General features: G+C 34.8%; 1 protein-coding gene across 1 annotated transcript in view; it reads right to left on the reverse strand.

The window, feature by feature from the left end:
• The window catches only part of LOC118188560 (uncharacterized), a 61,782-nt gene that overhangs the window by 11,964 nt on the left and 25,059 nt on the right, over positions 1–24,759 (reverse strand). The window contains exons 2-4 of the mRNA XM_035359016.2: positions 7,921–7,944; positions 6,006–6,113; positions 2,598–2,695 (exon numbers count right to left, since the gene is read on the reverse strand). Of these exons, the coding sequence (XP_035214907.1) occupies positions 2,598–2,695; positions 6,006–6,113; positions 7,921–7,944 (230 nt within the window). The remainder of the gene's footprint in view (positions 1–2,597; positions 2,696–6,005; positions 6,114–7,920; positions 7,945–24,759) is intronic.

Here is a 24,759-nt window from a genome sequence, read left to right on the forward strand (position 1 = left end):
ATGACTGTTTTCCTATAGTAGCAGTTTACTTGCTTGGAAAGGAATCATGCGAAACAGCCACACAGAGGTTCCGTAATTCTTCATGAGATAGATGAGCTTTTCCTTCCCCAATGCAGCTCATGCCTTTTGTTCATGGATGAAAATGTTCGACTCCATCGATCTGCTTATGGTAGCTGAATATCTTCAAATTGATGATGTTTGAATGAACTAACCATCACATTCGTTTGTTCTCAGTCTTATTAAGTACATTAGAGATATCTTAGGTATGTGAAACTGTTGCGTAACAAATCCTCCTCGGAGTCAGAAAAATGATGTTCTATCCCAACAGACACTTGACACTTTAAAAATAGTAGAAAAACTTTATGAAGTGCGCTTATGCGCTACAGACGATCACATTTCTATTGAATAATTATATCTTCGGGTACAGACAGGATGGAGCTTTATGGAGGAATGGATGGAACCGACAGGATGGAGTTTTTAAATACTATGCATATTTTAGCACTGGCAGCAATATTTAAGCATTATTTCAATTTGCAAACGAGGAAATTTAATAATTATGAAAGTTTGTGCAATTTTTGCGTGTTCTTTTGTCGTGTGATAAAATATTAGTATAATTTCAATAATTAATTTTTATTCCTTCATTTTCAATGCATATGAAATGCATATTCGATGTATATGAAAAAAAAAAAAAAGAAAAAATATATATAATTCCAGTTTAATTTTTTCCAGAATTAAACATAATAATTAAAAAAAGAGCATGTATCGTGAAGAAAACTACAGAAAAGTACTTTTAGATGCGTGCCGCCCAGACGGTATAGTGGTTAGGGGAGCCGACTGAGATGCCAAAGGGCCTAGAAGACATGGTTTTAACTGTCCGGTGGTCCCTTCATAGGAGGCAAAGGTGGCCCACATAGTAAATGCCCCCATAATAAAGTGACCACCAATTTTGGCCTTTTTAGTAGCTAAGCCAAAGTCGACTGAAGGCCTGCCATTGGAGGAAAGAAAATATTTAGATGCGTGATTAATTTAACAGAAAACTGGGAAACAATGTTAAAAAAAAATTAAATGGATTTTTCAGCCAAATCCTTTTGCGAATTTAATTTTAAATGAAATAATGACTTTCAATTTAATTGCAAGAATAAACAAGTGTATTTTTCCTTCTTCATATACACACATGTATACTTTTCTTTTAAATAAGAACAAACCTGTGAGTAGTTAAATGTGATCTCTGTCAAATGAAAGATGCCGCAAGAATGCATTCCGGAAGTTCCGTGTTTTATTTTGTAACCTTCATTTACATTTAACTCGGTTTTTGTAACCATTTCCCAGAGGTAAAAATAGATTAGTTTTTATATTTTTTGGAGCTAAATATGTGTTTAATTTATGTTCCGATCTTTTACTTTACTTCACTTTGGATTTATTTTGATCTTGCAGCTTCAGCGCAGATACGTCTCTTAACATTTTTATTTAAGTTATTGCTACAATTATGACTATTCTTTCAAGTATATATTGTTGTTACGAATTTTGTTTTTAGATAGCTAATTTTGGTAGAATTATAATTAAAATTATTTTATTTCCCCGAGCAAAGTAGTGCCAGAAGAATTTAAAGAGAATATGCCGGAAATAAAAAACTACAACATTGAATAAATTGATATCTCGGTAATTTGTATTTAAATTTAATAAATGTAATTGAACACTATGTTAGATGTAACCAATAATTCCACTCTTTTTGCTTTCCAGAAATCTTGAAAATCAGAATTTACTAGAAAGATCTGCCGCGACTGATTGAAAGTTATAAAAGGTCAGAGAAAGAACGTCTCAGCTTATTTGTTTAGTTAGCTTCTGTTGTTATTGCTGCGAATTCACGATGAGATCGAATTTGCTTTCTCTTTAAATGCGCTGTGTATTGCGTTCTATTTAACGTTTTTAGTAATTTTAAGTGTAACTACTGATTATTACTGCGTGATATTGTGAACACTTGTACGAATTTCTTTGAGGAATTTTCCTCAGTACAAGAACACTTGTACTGAGGAAAATTCCAGTGTTCTGTTATATTTCTTTTGATAAGAATAAATTTTATTAATATTTTATCAGACTTTTGCATTCAATCTATTACGAACCAGTACGCACGCAACAGTATATATATATATATATATATATTTGGCGTGGTAATTCAAGATAAAAATCTCAATATAAATAACTTCGAAGCTCAATTATTATTCATATAATAATTGATATAATGAACTGTGGATTGTTATATATTAATGTCAACTATTACGCTATTCATGTAACAATCAAAAAATGGTTGTTACACAGATAAGGTAATCAATAAGATTATCTCATTATTAACTATGAATTTATATGAATAGCTCTGAGTGTTACATGAATTTCTATAGTGACTTCAAACATTCATTCCTACGATTCTCTCTTCCTGCTTATTACATAATCATGAGTAGTAAATCATGAGTAGTAAATGATATGATCATGAGTACATGATATCATGAGTAGTAAATGATATGATCATGAGTACATGATATCATGAGTAGTAAAAACAGCAACAAACAAAAACACAGATTTTAATATTCTATTTACCGTACCCCATTTTGAATGCCAGCAATATATCCATTGGCATCATATATAAGTACTGCAGCGGTATCGAGACCTTTCATGTACCGATTTCCAAGGAATTTTCCGCCTGAATGAAAGGTTAAATTGTTAATACATATCGACACACATCAAGTATTTTATTTTTAGATTAAATTTAAAGATACTGAAAGAATTCACAAGAAATGATAAATACTGTGCTCAATGTGAGCGAAATTATAATAAATTAACATATTTAGAAATCAAAATTCAGTGTCTAGCAAAATTTCCAGTTTATCATTTATGAAACTATATTCTTGACGTGTGTGGTTTTCTAGTATTATTAATTAAACGAGCATTATAGAACACACAAATAAAGCTAAATATAATTTTTTTTTAATTTTCCCATTTCAAATTTTCCTTTTTAAATTTTAAAAACACTTCAAAAATTAATTTTCATACAACAGATTGAAAAAAATATTTTTGAAACCAAAATTCAAACGAATCGAAAACGAATGACCGAACGAAGATTTGCTATTTTTTTTTTTTTTTTTTTTTTTTTTTTTTTTTTTTTTTTTGGCTTTGACGTGATTATTGGCCACACGACGAGAATTAACAGACTTTGAACGCGGAATGGTAATTGGAGCTAGACGCATGGGTCATTCCATTTCGGATATCGTTGGGAAATTTAACATTCCGAGATCCACAGTGTCAAGAGTGTGCCGAGAGTATCTAATTTGAGGCATAACATCCCACCATGGACAGCGCAGTGGCCGACCACCTGCACTTAACGACCGAGACCAGCGACGTCTGCGTAGAGTTGTCAATGTCACAGACAAGCAACACTGCGTCAAATAACCGCAGAAATCAATGTTTGACGTACGAGGGACGTGTCCGATAGGACAGTGCGGCGAAATTTGTCTTCCTTGGGCTATGCCAACAGAAGACCGACTCGAGTGCCTTTAGTGACAGCACGACATCGCCTGCAGCGACTCTCGTGGGCTTGTGAGCATATCGGTTGGTCCCTAAACGAATGGAAAACCGTGGCTTGGTCACATAAGCCACGATTTCAGTTGGTAAGAGCTGATGGTAGGGTTCGAGTGTGGCGCAGACCCCACGAAGCCATGAACCCAAGTTGTCAACAAGGCACTGTTCAAGCTGGTGGTGGTTCCATAATGGTCTGGGCTGTTTTTACACGGCATGGACTCGGTCCTCTGGTGCAACTGAACCGATCATTGACTGGAAATGGATACCTTCAGCTACTTGGAGATCACTTACAGCCATTCATGGACTTCACGTACTCAAACAACGATGGGATTTTTATGGATGACAATGCGCCATGTCACCGGGCCACAATTGTTCGCGATTGGTTAGAAGAACATTCTGGACAATTCCAGCGAATGATCTGGCCACCTAGATCGCCCGACATGAATCCCATCGAACATTTATGGGACATCATCGAGAGGTCAGTTCGTGCCCAAAACCCTGCACCGTCAACACTTTCACAATTATGGACGTCTATAGAGGCGGCATGGCTCAATATTCCTGCAGGGGACTTCCAAAGACTTGTTGAGTCCATGCCACGTCGAGTTGCTGCACTTCGCCGGGCAAAAGGAGGACCGACAAAATATTAGGAGGTATCCCATGACTTTTGTCACTTCAGTGTAGAGCATCAACTTTGAAAGCATCCACAACTAATAAACACGATAGCTGAGTTTGATATTGTGCGTTGGCTTAAATATGGTAATGCATACGAAAGTTGTTTGTCTAAGGAAAGGGATGACTTCGTGGATGACACTTTAAGGGAAATGGGCTCGTATTTATGTTGTACATAACTATCAGCTTATTTTGAGCAAGATGTGTGAACAGATCATGGAGGCTTGAAAAATTCATGTCACCAACAATAAATAACTCAACAATTTCTAATAGCTCTGATTATGGTTTAGTCAGATAAGACTTTGAAAATGATGGTGTTTGAATGGTATTAACTACACGTCGAAAGCGAATGTTTGGCTAGCTGTCTCTCAGTTAAGATTTCATTCTTTACTTGGAGGCTACGATCAGAGGAATTATATGTATGTTTATGTCGAAAAATTGCTCGAATTTCTTATATACTTTCTTCGAATGCTTTCTACTGCATTCTCGATACAGTAGTTTTTCCACAAAATGAAACATCATACCCTTATGTAATAGCCGTTGAGAAGCAGTTGACCTACTTTAAAAATAATCACGAAGAAATACGATTAAAAGTTCTACAAATGCATAATAGCTCATTATAGAGAAATTATTTTATAAACGGAACATTTAAACGAAGTAATAATAATTTTATATGTTAAAAGGAGCATAAATAATATAGAGACTTTAGGATTTTTGATGCAAGAGACGTGAAAAAAGAGCAATGCCCTCGCCGGGATTCGAACCTCGAATACGCGCCAAGTGTGCTAACCGTTACAGCATGAAGGCATGTAGAAAGGAGGAAGAAATACCTTATAATAACATTTACGTCACAAATCCTCTCTTTGCTACAAAGCGTTACCTTGTCCAGCGCATTAGTGACGGCCAAAGAAAAGAACGTGTACGTACATGTTCTGTACGTACATTTACTGTATTGGACAGACAGAGTGTGCCAATACGAGCACGTGCAGTACTTTTACTCTGTTTCATCCCTACAGGTTTTCGTTTTTCTCTCACCCTCCTGAGTTTTATTACATCTAAAATTTACATGAGCATTAGATATAGCTCGACTTCGAAACCATTGTAGCAATGTTATTCGGAAATTAACATCTGACTGTCTTCGGGAAAATTTATTGGTTTGAACTGTGTACAGACACCAATGGTCGTCATATGGAGACCGATGTATTAATAGCAATAATTCTTTGCGGCACTTATTTTGAAATATGTTTTTCGCGCTCAAGAACTATCCATCTAAGGGAAGGAAAGCCTTCATTGAGGGTACTCTGAGAATAGCTATCTCACACAATTATTTTGAAACCTGGACTGACTAGTAGCATTCTTAATTTTAAAAGGGCGAAAAGACTGGATAACACATTTTTATGGACTGCAATCGTATGCTTTAAAAGATTATAACGTATATTGATGCTCCAGAGAAAGGAAAGTGGAACATTTAAACATGAAACTTGTTTCTTATCAATAAATACGAGCTTATCTTTTTTGTGCTATATAATTCATTAAAATAAATAATTTTAAGCCTTTTTAAAGATATTATTTTTATTTTTTAATTTAATTTTATTTTATTTTTATTTTTATTTATTTATTTATTTATTTATTTCAATTTTAGAATTTCAAGCTCTGGCTAACTTGGCGAGTCGCTTAATTTATTATGCTATACATTTCGATATGCTCCAATCAAGAAGAACTTACATCAATAGTTTGAACAAGAATTACTCTTTAAAAATACTGACCAGCACAATCTCCAGCTAGTCGTACAAATCCTTCACTTCGGGCTTTGCTTTCTGTCATAGGAAGTTTCGCAAATACTCTTGAACTCAACAGATTGAGTCCCCATGTGACTATCAAAAGAAAAAAGGAAATATTATTAAAGAAACAACATAAAATGCTTTCAATTATAAGAGTTCTTAATATTTTAATAATAAACATTAAGAAAAGAAAACAAGTATTCTTAAACACAAAGCATTTCCTCAGATTTCTGTATAATGTTTTTTTCTCCTTTTATCGGTATAAATAAAATTGTAGCTCTTTTATAGTTTTATATTGAGATGTGTCAAATGAAATGGACGATTTTGTGGCAATATAGTTTTAGCTAATAAATTAGCAACCAATAGTTGACAAAGCATTTCTTGGCTAAAAAATGTCTAAAGTGCCAGATCAAGAGGCTAAATAAATGTCAGAAGATAAGGAAGATGAAGCAAAATTTCATATTCCAAATCGTTGATTCGTTACATCGGTGAGCCTGCGCGTGTGGTTGGGTACTATCCTTAAACAGACTATGTAACCAGTAGATAAGTACTGATTACATAGTCTTTAGAAATATGCTTACATGGTCCTAAATATTTTAATACCTCGGAGATATTTAATGACATCAGGGAGAAAATCTTTTCTCCCCTCAGAGAGCTTTGGCTATATAAAATAATTCATGGTGTATGATAAACAGTTGAAAGCAGAAATTGCTTAAAGCACATTTTGTCACGCATTTGTCGTATATCGATATAATATCGAATTGTAGTTATATCGTTTCTCTTCGCTTAAGGAATGAGTAATGAATAACACCAGCAGAAAATTACCATACAGTAAGCAATATCTTTGGCTACAGGTGCCTTTGGAGCTTTTCATGGAGCATCTTTCACTCCCAACCACTGCAACGAACGTGCACAATTAACGTAGAATATCCATTTCTCATCCACAGTCTCAATTCATAGCAAGAAACTTTCTTCTTTACTTTTTGAAAGCGAGAGCACACTTCGAAACACCCAGCTTTGCTTTCACAATAAATTTGTGAGACTTTCAAATGTAGTGAAACAGTTAAGACGTTCTCTGCCAACCAAGTTTAGATTTTTTATTTTCTTTAGACACGAGTTATCTCGTAGGTCGCTCGCCAGCGAACGTGTTAAAAAAGTACACTAGCAGTCTCTTGTACGGTTTATCATGGCTATGATTCGATTAAAATGAATGAATGACAACGGCCACGAGGTTTGCTTTATAGCCTTAAATCTTAAAGCGAAATTTTGCAAACTAACAGCGAGTAGATGTCTTATAAGTTGTTCCGCCATTGATGATTTTTACTGCAACAGCATCAGAATAATCCATTTTAAGCTCGTAAAGTAATTTTAATTGACTGGGCTCGATGATTGAGTTAATGACGATAGCATCCAATGTTGAATGCCGAAGTCAGGTACAAGTGTGTGAAATACCTAAACGGTGAATCTTGAATGCTCGTTGGACGATGTTGTCACGAGACCTAAAACATTTGCATAAGCCTCAGCGCTTTCTTCCTTCTGCAACAAATAGAAATCTGTCGTCATTCTAGTATCCATTCATTTGCAACAACCCAATATCTTTAAATTTAAAACACGAGTAAGTACTAATAACTCTCTTCTGTTAGAACTCCATCCTATTTCACAAATTTACGATTTTTTTTTTATAAAAATTGTGATTTTTAAGATGTGGTTTATAAACTGTGCCAGATAATTAAGCAAGACATTAAATAAATCAATACCTCTTTATAGAATTATCATTACATTTAATATGACATATTAATATATTCAATATAATTTTACAATACGATTGTTCATAATACTATTTAGCGCATAATTATTATGAAATTACGAGGGTGATTGTGAAAGAAAGAAATGCTCTTACCTCTTAAACTCTGCCATGTAGGTTCTGAAATAAACAATAAAAAAATAAAATTACTTTTACATAATTTTTAATAATTCAAAAGTGTTTCAAATTAGACATTCCATAAAATATTTTTGAACAAAACTGAGTGGAATAAAAGTAAATTTTTATTAATATTATGTCTTCTAATTATATTTTATAAAACTCTAAACGTAAAATGTGAGGAATAACCTTTCAAGTTTAGATTTTTTATTTTCTTTAGCAAAAGTACATGAAAATAATTAGATATAAAGCTACTGTTTGGATATAAAGATCTTGCCCTAAAAAAATTTGCACATAAAATGTCTTTATTTTATTTTTTCTATGCATAAAAATTTAAAACCGCACCTCGAGCGAGGTGTATTGTTTTCATTTATATTTATGATCTAAAAGACTTGTTCTAGCAAAATAAAATCCATAGACACGATAATGCCTTGAAATTTGATGTGCAAGTTGAACAGCAAGAACCTAGAAGCAAGCTTTGACAAGTGTTGCCATGGTGCGAAACGTAAGACTTTTATTTTATCTTTCACCCGCTTTCACACAGAGCCGATTCAAGGATTTGGCATTTAGAAAATTACAAGATCTTTCAAATTCAATCAGACTTTTACGAATAAAAAAACTGAGTAGTTTAAAATTACAATTAAAATAAAAGTGGTTAATCTTACTGTAGGTCGTATGCAGCCTGAGGTCTACCAACAGACTACCGCTGTTTTAAACTACAAAGCTAGTATTGATACTTGCTAATTTTATAAAACAAACTTCAGTGTACATTATCACTATGCAGAATTCAACCTTGGCAAAATTTTCAGAACGCAAAACGAAGTTCTGATTCTCTAAAGTTCTCAGAAAATAGATATGACTCAGTGCAAAGATGAGAGTTCATATTTCACTATAGCCTTGGGAAGTCACACGAGATTGACCTCTAGGATTTCAAAGTGAAAGTTAAAAGATAATGTTACAGTTAATGTGACTAATTATTTAACTGCGAAATACTTTCTATCATTAGCAAATAATCCCAGCATACTAAAATGAACGAATTCAGATGTGAATGTTACAGCATTTATAGTGCATTGTCATAGCGACATTTTCATTAATTAATAAAAGTTTAAAAATTGTAGAATGTCGTTCGTTTTGCTGCTTAATTTACAGAATTGTACAATGCAAATAATAATACTACAAAAGAATGAAGGTGTCTACATTTATCTACTCCATTAACAAATTTGAAAATTTGTTTTCCAGATGGTTTCTTCCGCCTTGATTTTTATAACATCAGCTTTTTGAAGATGTATTTGTCATCTTGATATTTTTTATTCAAGGATTACAGCACTCGATATTTTTTATTCAAGGATTACAGCACTCGATATTTTTTATTCAGGCGATATTTACGCCAATAACGAATTCAGGCGATTATTCAAGGGATATCTATACTTTTAACGAATTTGAAGCCTTTTATTCTACGATTTTTTCCACTTGATTTTCATAATATCAACATTTATAAGATCTGTTTGTCATCTCAATATTTTGTATTCCAGGATTGTAGCCCTCGATATTTTTTATTCAAGCAATAAGCAATAAGGTCATCTGAAAATTAGAAGTTGTTCTGAAAACCATACCATGACAAGATAAATAAATGTACTTAAAAGAAGCCTTAAGGATGAAGCGATGCAAAAAGCTTTCATAATAAAACTTATACGTTATTAAAAATAATTCTGGATACTTCCTTGTTAAAGCGGTCACCACGCTTAGTCGCCAAAACTGGCAAACTAAATCTCTTTATCTGCAACAAGCAAAGATCAGATATCGCCAAAGGTTTATGTGGAACAAAGAATTACCATTGTTTTAAAGTTTCCCTTTTCCTTTGAAAAAAAATAAGGCGTTATTCTTTTATATTTAATCTGCCTGTTATTAGTTAACATTTTAAAAGCAAGAGATGCAGTTCTTAAAAACTATTATTATTATTTTTTTAATCCGACTGATTTAAATAACAATGCATTTAATTCGTGATATATTTGATTAAGATCATTAAATATTTCTATAGAATTACACTAAATACGTTTTCACTTTTAAATACACAGAAGATATATGATGTTTCCATTTCAATCTCAATATACACTGGTGTGCAAAAATTAAGGACGAGACGGTTTTTCCAACATAACTTTGTACAAAAGCTTTCCAAATTAACACATTTAATACCGTAAGATTCCCAATGCGTAAGGACATGAGTAATGTAAGCAACACTTACTAAAGGAGAAATCAGAGGGATAAAAAGAAGCTTTATTGAAAAAGTAGCATGGAGCGCAATGCGACTGAAGGCCGAAACATCCCTGTGATGGGTGTCCAGCAAGAAACATCCGGTCTTTAATAGGGGATATGATCTCCCCTGACTGCTAGGCAGGTTTCACAGCGTCTGCCCATGCTGAGAATGAGGGTGTCAATGAGTTGTTGAGGCATTGCTGCCCATTCGTCTTCTAGCGCCAATCGAAGGTCCGGAATCGTTACTGGTGGTAAGGTACGAGCTGCCAAGCGTCTGCCTAGAAAATCCCATACATGCTCGATGGGATTCAGATCCGGAGATCGTGCCGGCCAATCCATACGTTCAATATCCTCACTCTCTAAGAGCTGTTCGGCAGCTACTGTGCGATGACATGGTGCATTGTCGTCCATGAAAACGAACTGCGGACCCATAGCGCCTCTAAAAAGATGCACATATGGAAGAAGAATTTCGTTACAATAACGGGTCCCGTTGACTGAACCTGCGTCGAAGATGTGAAGGTCTGTACGACTACCAAGCATGATGCCTCCCCAAACGAGAACACCGCCACCTCCATACCTGTCCCTAGCAATGATGTTCGAGGGATGATTGCGGCTTCCCCGCTCTCTCCAGATGAGTATGCGATGAGAATCGCTACTCAGACTGAATCTGCTCTCATCTGTAAAGAGTATTCGTCCCCATTCATTATATCTCCAATTCCGGTGTTCCCGGCACCACAGAGAACGCCTTCTCCGATGGGCAGGCGTTAGAAGTACACACCGTACAGGGCGTCGTGCAAACAGACCACCACCGTGCAGTCTTCTGGCCACGGGAAAACGCGATATCGGTCGTCCAGTCGCCTGTGTCGTGTGTCTAGCGATTTCTCCCGCTGTCTGCCGCCTGTTTCTTCTGGCCTGTAAGGAAATATACCGGTCATCTGCGGGTGTGGTTCCTCGTGGACGACCACTACTAAACCCCCGGATAGCTGTTCCTGTAGTTTGAAATTGTCTCCAAAGTCGTCAAACGATGCTGTGAGCAATTCCGAACTCTACAGCCACACTTGTCACACTGCGGCCTTCCTCCAACTTCCCAATGATTCGACCTCGGGTAAAAGCATCCAGATGTCGTCTAACAGATTGATTATTCGCCCTTTCTCGCTGAGGCAGCAACTCGGTGTGATTTTAACTGCTATACGGCGTGCTATCTCTTTGCCAGAAATACTGATCTTACACCGACAACATGCTTTATACTACTCAGACACTCCCCCATTACGTCTACCTGCATATCTGCGCATGTGCTACCGTACATCACCTTACTTAATCTCCTGATTGGTCTTTCTGTCCGCTCTGCCTCTTCGTTCAGCTGATATGCTAATTTTTCGACTTCGTCCTTAATTTTTGCACACCAGTGTATATCGAAATAGGAATATATTGTTACATAATGTACAGGAGGGGTGGGATAGCTTTCCCGCAAAGCAGGTTTAGGGTTGCCATAAAATAGCAAGGAAAGGCAGTGTTGCCACATTCGGCGAGAAATCGCTCATTTGGCTACATTTGGCGACAAATTTGGCGATATACCATGGACGGTTGGAGAACCTTCTGAAACGAATTCTTACCGGTTTAGCCCAGAATGTTCTCGAACACAGGCCAAAAGCTATATAAAGCCTGCTGGCTCGCAGTCAGTTAGTATGTGCCTCGTCTAGCGAGCTGATAGTCAGTCATTGAGCGAGTGTTTCGAAGTCTAGCGCCGAGTTGGTAGTCGAGTGTATCGAAGAGTCTCTTAGTGTATCGCGGTTAGTGAATCGTCGAGAGAGTGTGTTAAGCTCCGGGAACGACTGAGTCAGGAACTGTGCTCTGCGTGCTGTCGAGTGCATCGCGATTTGTAGCGTGGAGAGTCTCGAGAGTACGTGGAGTTCCGAGAACGACCAAGCAGAGTCGGGAGCTGTACTCTGGTGCATTGCAGTAAAGCTGTCTCCAACGTGATAGCTTGATAACCTGATAGCTGTGTCGCTGACTGTGTCAGCGTGTTTATAACAGTTCGACGACTGTGAACGAGATTTTGGAATTGTCCTCATTAATACTGGCCAATAAAGTGTGTTTCGATACTTCATCAAGTGTCGTCGTTATTCACTCCAAATCCACACGAACTCCGTACGAAAGTGCAGAAAAGAAAAAAAAAACGCAACAATATTTATCCGAGCTGGAATTATATTATTAGTCCAAAGGAGCTTTGTTCCCTGAAGGACTATTGTTTTCGTTTTGCGATTTTGCTTTGAATCACTATAAATGTCCGTTTCACTTTTCAAACTGTTGCCACCCAATGTTAGAGTCCTGCATTATATTTGAAGAAATTAAATAATGAATAATCTGCATAAATGTATGTATATTTCTCGCATTGTGATAAAACAACAGTACATAGAGTCATCGAATTTTTAATCCTCCTACGAATATGAGCATGTGGAAGACCAAATTTGAAATTTGTAATTTGTTTTATGATCGAAGGGTTTCTAGCAGATCAACCAAAGGGGTCCCACCGGAAAGATTCTCTTATAAAGCAGAAGACGAAGAATCAATCTTACATAAAATTAAAGATCCAGAAAGCTTTGAAGAAATTCTAAACTTACCAAAACGTGAACAAGAAGCTTGGATCAAGGCTATGCAAGAAGAAATACATTCTCTAAAAGAAAATGAAACCTATAAACTTACAGAATTACCACCAGGAAAACATGCACTAGGCAGCAAATGGGTGTTTAAGACAAAATATGATGAAACTGGTAAAAATATAAAATACAAAGCACGCTTAGTAGCCAAAGGATTTATTCAAAAATACGGCAGTGATTATGATGAAACTTTTTCACCAGTAGTGAAACACACTACGATAAGAGTTTTCTTAGCATGGGCAGCGTATAATAATGCCAAGGTACATCAACTAGATGTTAAAACAGCTTTTTTGTACGGCAACTTAAATGAAGAAATATATATGGAACAACCAGAAGGATTCGTGGTTCCGGAAGAAAGACAAAGTTTGTAAATTACAGAAGTCGATTTATGGTCTCAAACAAGCAGCTAGGTGCTGGAATGCAGAAATTGAAAATACACTGAAGAATCTGGGGTTCAGTCAAAGCAAAGCAGATCCGTGTCTTTTCACAAAAGTGGTTCGTGATAAAAGAATTAATTTAATAGTGTATGTTGATGACATCCTAATAAGTTCTACAGAAGAAGGACTAATTCTTCAAACAATTAATGATTTAAAGAAACGTTACCAAATAACGCATCTTGGTGAAGCTAAGTATTTCTTAGGCATGGAAATAAATCGCAAGGAAGATGGAAGTTATCTCTTATCACAGAAAAATAAAATAAATCAACTTGTCAAGCAATTTCAACTTGAAGAAGCGAAACACGCTAGCACACCAATGGAAACGAACTATTATAACATAAACAAGGAAGAAAATCTCCTAACTTCAAATGATAAATTTCGCCAAGCTATTGGAAGTCTTTTGTATATATCGTTTATCACAAGACCAGATATCACAGCTTCAACTAACATACTCAGCAGAAGGTGTAATAATCCACGTCAAAAGGACTGGAATGCTGTTAAAAGAATCATTAGATACTTAAACACGACAAAGAACCTATCCTTACAAATTTCGTCGAGTGAAGAACCTAATATTACAGTTTATTCAGATGCTGATTGGGGACAAGATATTGAAGATAGAAAATCTACATCAGGAAGTGTTATTTTATTAGGAAGGAACTGTATTTCATGGTTTTCAAGAAAACAAACTTGTGTTTCTTTATCCTCAGCAGAAGCTGAATATGTTGCACTATCGCAAGCTACGCAAGAACTATTATGGCTATTAAAATTAACAGAAGATTTCAATCTACCCCAAACTCTACCGATAAAGGTATTTGAAGATAATCAGTCTACTATAAGACTTGTAGAATCTGAAAAATTCAGTTCACGCACTAAACATATTGATACAAACGTTCATCATATACGCGACTTGAATAACAAAGGAATAGTAAAACTTGCTTATCTTTCAACAGAGGAAATGGTTGCTGATATTATGACTAAACCAATTCTTAAAGCTAAATTTCAGTTTTGCAGGAATGAACTACAACTGGTATGAGTTTCATTAGCAAAACAGGGGCAATGTTAGCATAAATTTAGGTATTTTGCATAATGAAACTCGAAAGGCATACGAAACGAACGTGCGTCAAGGTATATATTGGCGAGAGAAAGTAAAGCTCGTGTGCAATGCAGTATATTTGATTTTTACCCTAGCTACTTGTACCTGGCCAAAGGTCTAATCCAGTAGTACTTTCTTCTCTTTCAGGTACGATGGCAAAGTATATTCCTGCTTATTTTTCTTATTGCATAATATAGGTAAGCCTCATGATATTTAGGACTGATGATGGTTCTACGTAAGTTATCCTTTTCAATACTTCAGTGTTTTAATGTCCGTGAACATTATTACTCTTTTGTTATGCTTAAGTTAAGCAGAATTATCCTATTTTATTAAATAAAAATTTCGTAGTTAAAATTTTGACTTATGATTCTTTAATTCTGTGCTTGAGGAAACGTACTCATTACGCCTTCAGTGCTAATGCACAGCCAACAGATTAGCTGCAGCTAATGAATGTCAATTGAATTGTATCGTATGGGTCTGCGGAGAGAAGAAATTATTGAATAGTACAGATGGGAAGGGAAAAACTGGAAAGTTTTTATTAAAAAAAAAAATAAATAAATAAAAAAATAAATAAAAATAATTAATCACCTAAAAGGAGAAAATAATTTATCCTACAGTTTAATGGGAATAAGGTATTATATAACAATAAATTCATCTACAATTTTATATCACGGACAATAAAAGCGTGCGTCACTCAAATTAAAAAAAAATAATGACGTATACTTTTAGCAATGGCATTCGCTAAGGGGACATGCGACATCTTGACAGGCAAAATGCAACTATTTCGAGACAAAAGTTATTAGCGTATAACTTTTCATAAAATAAACATATACTCTAGATTCTTTTTTCATTTAAAGCGGGCAGATTTTAGATCATATTAAACCCATAAAATATAAATTAAAAACCTAATGTTTTTAAAAACCATCTGTTTTATTTTCTTACCTTTGACGAATCTTTAGTGACAGTGTGCTAGTTCGGTACACTTTTCTTTAAAAATACTGCACCAAACTTCTTCAAATGTTGCTTGATGGTTAAAAACATATCATTTAAGAATAATAGGCAGTATTTTACATTTTACTTGAAAGGAAAAAATATTAAAAATAAATTGGTAAAAATGTTTTGAAAATCATAGAAAAAATATTATTAAATTTTTAATATATTCAAAACTAGTCATCTTAAATTTTATATCCTGTATAGTTTCAAAGAAATAGTTAACATAAACAACTGTGGAAAATGTAAATCCTCCAGGCTGAATAGCTTTCAAGAAAACTGTACCGAAAGTTAAAAAAAAAAAAAAAAAAAAAAAAAAAAAAAAAAAAAAAAAAATTGAGAAAAACTGAAAAAAAAAACATTTGAACACTAATAATTCATAAAAAAAAATAATTTTAATATTTTGCTGCACCATATTCATCTTGAATTGACATTTCTAGATCGAGCTGTTTTTGTTGTATTAATTTATGTTTCTTTTTTGCCATTTCAGAAAGCTTTTGGTAAGCGAGATGGGCCTCTCGAATTCTACCCCAATCTATTCTTTGCAAGGACTTTACCATATAAAATCCTAGTTGTATTCCTAATAATTCTATTACTTTAATGCACCTGGGTACACGATCATTAAAACGTATTATCGCATCTAACAAACCTAATTTTAAAGTGATGACACTCACAGAAACAGTTTTTGGTATGGGTGGTCCAGATGCAATTTATTATTAAAATATTCATTCGGGTTCTAAGTTCTTCCATGAATGGAATTTATAGTAGTTTTTTGTATCAGAGATACTTTTAAAACACACTTTTAACAGCTTATAAAAGAGGTTCTGACAAAAAATGTTTATAAACATACTTTTTACTACCTAATACAGCTAGCTTTATTGCGGCCACACCAATCATCTGTCCCTTTTAAACTGTGGCTGGTGGACTTGCTAAAGCTTGTTTACACTTCCTGATGAAAGATTTCGGTCTTTTAAAATTTCAATACATGCACAAATTATATATTATTAGATTCGTCTCAGTCTACTTTATTTTTTTATCCCAAATTTGAAAATTTGTAATTTTTTATGTCATTCCCCCCCTCCCCCAATGGCAGATTGTGAACAGTTACAGTTGTAACAGAGTCCATTAATCCAGGCGAAACGTGGTGGTCTCTTTATTATGAAAGCACCTAATAGGTGGGTCACCATTGCCACCTATAGACGGACAATTACAACCATGCCTTCTCCAGGATTCGAACCCAGGCCCTTCGGTATCGCAGTTAGGCTCCCCTAACCGCTACACCGTCCGGGCGGCTATGTCATATGTCCCCTTATATTTCAACACTGATGCTTTTATCTCCTTCGTTAATTTAGGGCCTCACACTTTTATTATATGTACCACAAGAAAATTACAGAAAACTTTTATACTAAATTTCTCTGCATTAATGCTTTGCATCAAGGAGAGTGAGATTAATAAATTAATAAATAAATAAAATTAGTTTTACGGACATCTGTATTCAAGTAAGCAAAACAATGTGACTTAATAATATCACAACGTTGAAATTATGCTCCCAAGCGAGGCCGAGAAAGAACTGATACTTCTCATTCGGCTTCAAAGCAAAAAAAAACAAAAGGGCAAAAAATTGCCCAACTAATATATTTTCATTATTCTCACTTTAAATGAGAGCGAAGAAGTTTCTCCATAATCCGTGAAAATTTGAAAACTTTCTAACCAATACGCTTTCAGATGTTGAAAATTTTAAATAATAGACGTCAAATAGTGGAGAAAATCAAACGATTTTCGAAAAATCGCCATAACATCAGAAATTACATTAAAAATTCAACAAATTTCACTTAAAAGATTTTTTTGTTCTGTTATACCCAATGCAAATAATAAAATTATGAGATCTTTAGTTTTTTCGTTGAACGAAGGTATATACAGAAACCGTTTCAACATAAATGTTAAAAGAAGAATCAATTGAATTTTGAAAAAAATTCAATTGATTTGAAGGCGACAGCTTATCAGGAAGTAGTTTAAAAAACGAGGCAATCTTTTTGACCATAGCGACAAACACCATGAATGACCTAAATAAAAGCTGATAACAGTAAAAATACAAATAATGTTTGCGTTATTGGAATGTGACATATGGAAAGGTGAGACAAGAGAAAAATAATTAACTCGTATGTTTTAACTCGTATGTTGTTGATGATATTAATATTATTATTATCTGAGAAGAAAAAAAGTATTAGATTTATTTGGTGAGAATACCTGAGTACTAAAAATTTGTAAAATATACTAGATCTAGCACGAAAGTGTCACATGTGGTCACACTGCTCATGCCACAATTACATAGATAAGAAAGTTTTCCTAGACATACGAAATCATGGAGCATGGGGAAGCAAACATGAGAAAATGGTTTCATTTATCTCCTTTTCAAGGTCTGTTCTTCTCAATTATGTCACTCGGAAACGCTATTATCTGAAATTCATTTCGATTAACAGAAATTTTTCTCACACGGTTATTGATAAAGCACTTGGTAAATTTTTCTCTTGTTATTTTAAAAGACATTATTCTAGAAAGAATCACTATAAATCTTGTTTATCTCATTTTTTCTCTTTCATCATTTACCAAATTACTAGGATCTCCAGGTACCGCTGCTTTTTCACATTGCGAGAAACATACACACATTCATGCAGATTCTTCATTATTTAATTTCTTTAAATATAATACAGGGCTTTAATATTGGATGGCAAGAATTTGAAAAAAGAAACACCGTTTTATAGCGGATGATGCAAAATGCCAAAACGAAATTAATAGCCTCTTTGTATTAATAATGAATATATGTATGAATGTTTCTCGCACTGTGAAAAAACGGCGGAACCTAGAGCCACCAAATTTTGAACACACATAGTCTCCCACCTTAACATGTGCACATCAATGTCCGAAATTTGGAATTTTTTAAAAATTTATTTCGCATTTTGTGCAAATAAAAGGAACTTTTCATTAAAATCTCAACGATATAAAAGCTTTGTGTTGCCACTCGGAAAGCGTAAGCTATTTATGTTTCAAATTTAATCAGGGAACTCGATTATATAAAAGAATAGTGTTGCCACTAGGCAAAACGCAATATATTTTTCTTTCGAATTTAACCAACAAACTCGGTGATATAAAAGAAATGCGAGGCCACTGCCCGAATTAAAATATTATAATCTTTGACGCATCAGTGTGTTATTGGGCAGCAAAGCGTAAGATAACATTTAGTTTTTTTTTTTAATTTATTCTCTTATTAATTAATAAACTAAAGGATTTGAAAACAACAGACGCAGATACGTTTCAGTTATAATTAGCTGAATTAATTAAAATCATTATATATTTTTCTCCTTTTTCGCAATAAGTATTTTAGAAGGCTGGCAGGACATGCGGCTAATCCATTAAAAAACAATAATACGTTGCTTTCAAATTTGCATAATAATATGTAGTTAAAAGATTATCCTCTATTTGCTAAACTAACCGTCCAAATCAATCACATTTTAAACATATTTAGCGCTTTTATAATACCTTTAGGTTATGATACGAATGGCCTTAAACCAAACAGCTTCCGCATTGTTGAAAAAAATTAAAGAAGTGAATTACGGCCTACTCATGTGACCTTTACTACCATCAGGTGAACTGGCAGGTGAAATTTCGGCATCCACTGTGAGTACCCATTTTAATCTAAACTTATATCTTTTTTGTATATATGGAATAGGAACGAACTGACGAGACAGTATTTGCAAGGCTTCTTCTCTATTTTTTACGCCAAACTAAATTTTCTTTTTAACCTTTTACAAAATAAATCTCTATCTTAAATTTTTACCTGCATAGAGGAAAATAAATATAAATACTTCATCATCAAGAACCGGTTTTCGATCTTGTTTAACTTACTCTTCCTTGGATTTTCCTTGGATTTCGTTTTCCTTGGATTGTTTCCATGCGTGTCATTTTGAAGTAATATACTTTGTGTGTCACTAATCAAGAAAATTAATTTAAACCCTTTCAGTTGCTAAAATCCTTTACTGCGATATTAAATTTTAATATCCCATAATCCAATGTAAGAAGATTAATTTTTCGAGATTAATTTAATTCTCCAGACGTAGAAACAAATTATAGAAGACTCGTTTAATTCCATAAATACCATCAACGTTTCCATTTAAAAATCTGAAGGAAATGATTCATTAAAACAAACAGAAACATTTTCAAAGAAAAAGGTATTAAAGTATGATTTTTTGCTTCTGCAGTTCCTTTTCTGTGTATGGTACAATAGTGATCTTTAGTTTAAAACTATACTACAGGGTTGCTAAGCTTCATAACAATAGAAGCTGCATTTACAGATTCTGGGATTTTTGAGAGCCGCAGCTAGATTTTTCGAGAGCCTTACTTGCGTATTTATATTATATTAAATGTAATGCAACAGATTTTCATAAAAAGAAATGCTAGAAGCAATAAATCAGAGTTACATATTTTTATGTAATTAGTATGATTATACATGTATATACGCATACAATATAAAAAATACGTAAATATAAATTATAATTTAAATTAGCAATAGCCCCTTGATGCTTTATTTTTATTTGGGTAATTCCCCTCTTTATTCTAAAAATAGTAATAACTTTTTAACTGCGTCATTTCAAGACTTATGTCATATGGCTCTTACATAATGCTGGTGACATAAATGGGACTGCAACTCACACAGCCAATAATAATGTTTGCTTGTTTGTGGCTTATCTCACCCGACTGATTTCAATCAGGCCCATGAAATTCAACGTGGCAAGGCGTACAAAATGACGCTTGCCGTTGGCAACAGCCTTGGGCAACATCTAGGTGATAGTTTTGCCGAAGTCCACCTTAATTTGGAGTGTTAGCACCTCGGAGGGGTTCGAGGGTCTCCCATCCTTCTTCCCCTTGTCACCAACCTTTCGAGACTTTCGGTTAACCGTATATTTAGAGTGCCCCAATGCCGCACAGACACTATACATTTACAAACATCCATGGCCTTCTCGGGCGCTTTTGGTATGGCAGTCCTAACATTATGGCCCTCCGCTAATTACTATCTCGGTGAGGCGACGCCAATAATAAATTTACAGCATTATGAATTATCCCGTCAAATGCATCAAAACAGAAACTAACTCATTCTGAATTCAGATTTCATCCTGAACATAAGGCACTCTGCTTCTGCTTTTCGTGCCATTCAGACGCTGGCGCTCTGTTTTCTTCCTATTGAAATAATTTTAAAAATGTAAACGTTTCTGCAAAGATAGGATTAGTGTGCCATTTTGTTTGCGACCGCAAAATGTTTATTGAAATAAAAATGAATATACAATCTGCTTCGGCTGCCAAGTTTGTTGTTTATTACTGATCAACGTCTACGAAATGCAACATTTCAATACCTAATATGAAATCAAAGTTTTTATCTCATTACTTTAAGTCTACAGCATTACATATAAGGAAATTGTTATTTCTGGTGTTCTGTGGAGGAGAGTTTACTCCTCCAATGTACAAATTTGAAATTTAGTATAAGATGCTACAGAACACTTTTTTCCAGTTAGGAAACCAAGCATTTCTTTCTGATTTCCTCTCCCTTTACTTCCCTTCCACGTTTATGATTATTGCCTGTAGCAGAAGTAAACTGAAATAAGAAAAAAGAAATCTTCATTGTCTTTTAGAAGTGCAATAAAGTAAGAAAAAAAAAAAAATTGAAACTTCTTTTGAACGAAAAATAAAGCCCTGATCTGAAAAACAGTTTTTACTTCCTTGTACGAAGTAAAGGAAGTATTGTAATCACGAAAAATTCCGGGTACCATATTTCAACGAAAACATGCAGTTTAACGATGTTTTTTGCTTGACCTCTGTACGTTAGGATAGAATGACTATTTTTTCCCAAACGAATTATAAAACTGATTTAAAATGGATTCAAAAGAGATTTTCGTCGTGTCTGTATGTACGTACGTATAACGTATGTATCTCGCATAACTCAAACGAGTAGTCTCAGAACGTTTAAATTTTGTATAGAGGACTGCTATAATATGTAGCTGTTCACCTCTCTTCTTGGTTTCAATCGGCCGCACCAAAAGTGCAAATATATATATATATATATATATATTAACACTTTTGGTGCGGTGTTATATTTACCGCAGGTAATATATATACATATAAATACTACAGGGTACATATATAAAGGTAACAATAAAGATGCCAAAATATAAATTTTCGTTAAGGCCAAATTGTAGTTCCGTGAAGTGATTGGATTTTTAGAAAACTGAAACATTAAAGCCAAATTAAAGTACCAAAGAACTCATTCTCAATGTAGCATTTTCGCTAAGACAAGAGATTCTTTAGAAATTTTGAGTGAATAGCCAAATTATGTAGTAAAAATTACATGATACTTGAGTAAAGTGTACCCCGACACCCTCGCTTTCATGCGTGTTAATTCAAAACTATTTTTATAAAAATAATAAACTGTTTTTATAAAAATAATAAACAGTAGTAATCTTAACTGGATTTATAAAATAGAACTCAATATAATTGAAATAAACACGAGAAACATAAGAAACACAAGAAACATAATAAACTATGCTATCTTTGCAAAACAAAGGAAATAAAAGTTGAAAAATTGAAATATATATAATAAGATATAATGAAATGTACAATGTAAAATGTACATGAAAATACAAAAGGTCAGAATATGAATTAATTAACTTGCGTTCTTTTTAGTGGGAGGTCGATAATGTGTTTTCGTCTGCTTCTTACTCAGAATGGGTGTTGTAGGCCATACTATCCGAAATTCCGTTATCAGCAGTGTGGATACTTTGAATTATTGCAGGCGATGAACCTTTGAAGCTATTTTTGGCACGTGAGAGGAACTTAGTATGTGTGAGGGAGGTTGTTGCGGAGTTCTTGTGTAAGTGAAAAAGCTTCTGTTAAATTTTGAATATACTAACTAGTGAATGGAAATTAATTAATTTCTGGCTAATTGTCGTGGCGTAACGAGGAAGAAAAATAGTAATTTTCATTGCCAACGAGCTATTTGGAAGACTATACACTGGTGTGCAAAAATTAAGGACGAAGTCGAAAAATTAGCATATCAGCTGAACGAATAGGTAGAGCGGACAGAAAGACCAATCAGGAGATTAAGTAAGGTGATGTACGGTAGCACATGAGCAGATATGCAGGTAGACGTAATGGGGGAGTGTCTGAGTAGTATAAAGCATGTTGTCGGTGTAAGATCAGTATTTCTGGCAAAGAGATTGCACGCCGTATAGCAGTTAAAATCACACCGAGTTGCTGCCTCAGCGAGAAATGGCGAATAATCAATCTGTTAGACGACATCTGGATGCTTTTACCCGAGGTCAAATCATTGGGAAGTTGGAGGAAGGCCGCAGTGTGACAAGTGTGGCTGCAGAGTTCGGAATTTCTCACAGCATCGTTTTACGACTTTGGAGACAATTTGAAACTACAGGAACAGCTAGCTATCCGGGGGTTTAGTAGTGGTCGTCCACGAGGAACCACACCCGCAGATGACCGGTATATTGCCTTACAGGCCAGACGAAACAGGCGGCAGACAGCGGGAGAAATCGCTAGACACACGACACAGGCGACTGGACGACCGATATCACGTTTTACCGTGGCCAGAAGACTGCACGGTGGTGGTCTGTTTGCTCGACGCCCTGTACGGTGTGTAGCTCTAACGCCTGCCCATCGGAGAAGGCGTTCTCTGTGGTGCCGGAAACACCGGAATTGGAGAGACAATGAATGGGGACGAGTACTCTTTACAGATGAGAGCAGATTCAGTCTGAGTAGCGATTCTCATCGCATACTCATCTGGAGAGAGCGGGGAAGCCGCAATCATTCCTCGAACATCATTGAAAGGAACAGGTATGGAGGTGGCGGTGTTCTCGTTTGGGGAGGAATCATGCTTGGTAGTCGTACAGACCTTCACATCTTCGACGCAGGTTCAGTCAACGGGACCCGTTATTGTAACGAGATTCTTCTTCCATATGTGCGTCTTTTTAGAGGCGCTATGGGTCCGCAGTTCGTTTTCATGGACGACAATGCACCATGTTATCGCACAGTAGCTGCCGAACAGCTCTTAGAGAGTGAGGATATTGAGCGTATGGATTAGCCGGCACGATCTCCGGATCTGAATCCCATCGAGCATGTATGGGATTTTCTAGGCAGACGCTTGGCAGCTCGTACCTTACCACCAGTAACGATTCCGGACCTTCGATTGGCGCTGCAAGATGAATGGGCAGCAATGCCTCAACAACTCATTGACACCCTCATTCTCAACATGGGCAGACGCTGTGAAACCTGCCTAGCAGTCAGGGGAGATCATAACATTAAGACCGGATGTTTCTTGCTGGACACCCATCACAGGAATGTTTCGGCCTTCAGTCGCATTGCGCTCCATGCTACTTTTTCAATAAAGCTTCTTTTTATTCCTCTGATTTCTCTTTTAGTAAGTGTTGCTCATGTCCTTACGTATTGGGGATCTTACGGTATTAAATGTGTTGATTTGGAAAGCTTTTGTATAAAGTTATATTGAAAAAAACCGTCTCGTCCTTAATTTTGCACACCAGTGTAGAGTATGAAATAGGCTCATTTTTTAGTAACAATATAAGAAAAGTCTGAAAACAATGATATTTTACATTATATACAATTTTGCAATTACAACTATGTACAAATCCTCCAACTGATAGTCATCCAACTTATACCGCCTTTTCAGGTTTAGGAAAAAATTTTCATATCCCTATCAGTTAATGTCAGTTAAAAGATTTAGAAAGCGTATTTGACGCCTGCTGTTTTAAGACAATGGTTAATAAATCGATTAGGTATTAGATTAGTTTTGAGAATTTTAATAAGGAGCTTAATTTCGCGTTGTAGATCTATCGTATCTGTGCACATATTTTTAATACGTTGTATTTATATTATTAATAATATAATTATACTAATCTGCTCTGAATTAGTATTTGTTCGGCGTATTATTGTGTCTTATATTATTAATATATCTTAATTATATGGTTCGTTATTAATGTATCTTATTATTAATGTATCTTAATTATATTATTAATAATAAGTATTATTTATATTATTAATATTATTAATTATACATATTACTAATAACTTTTTTGGAGATGTTGGAACTCCAATTTATTAATTTGTTAGTATTGAAATTGAAGTTTCTTGTTTTGTCAAACAGTAAAATTTTTTTTGTAGTTAATTATTTGAAGATCAAGTTAGTCGATGATATTCTGCGACTGATTAGTTTTATTAAGTGCAAGATATTCTGGATAAATCTCGGAGATTTCAATCTTATTAAAATTATTAAATGTAATAAGATGATTTATATATCTGTAAGTGTGCGTGTAGTAAT

The sequence above is a fragment of the Stegodyphus dumicola genome, chromosome 2 (genome assembly GCF_044657685.1).
Source record: "Stegodyphus dumicola isolate Sdum_Otavi_A_Nest chromosome 2, ASM4465768v1".
NCBI classification, from domain to species: domain Eukaryota; kingdom Metazoa; phylum Arthropoda; class Arachnida; order Araneae; family Eresidae; genus Stegodyphus; species Stegodyphus dumicola.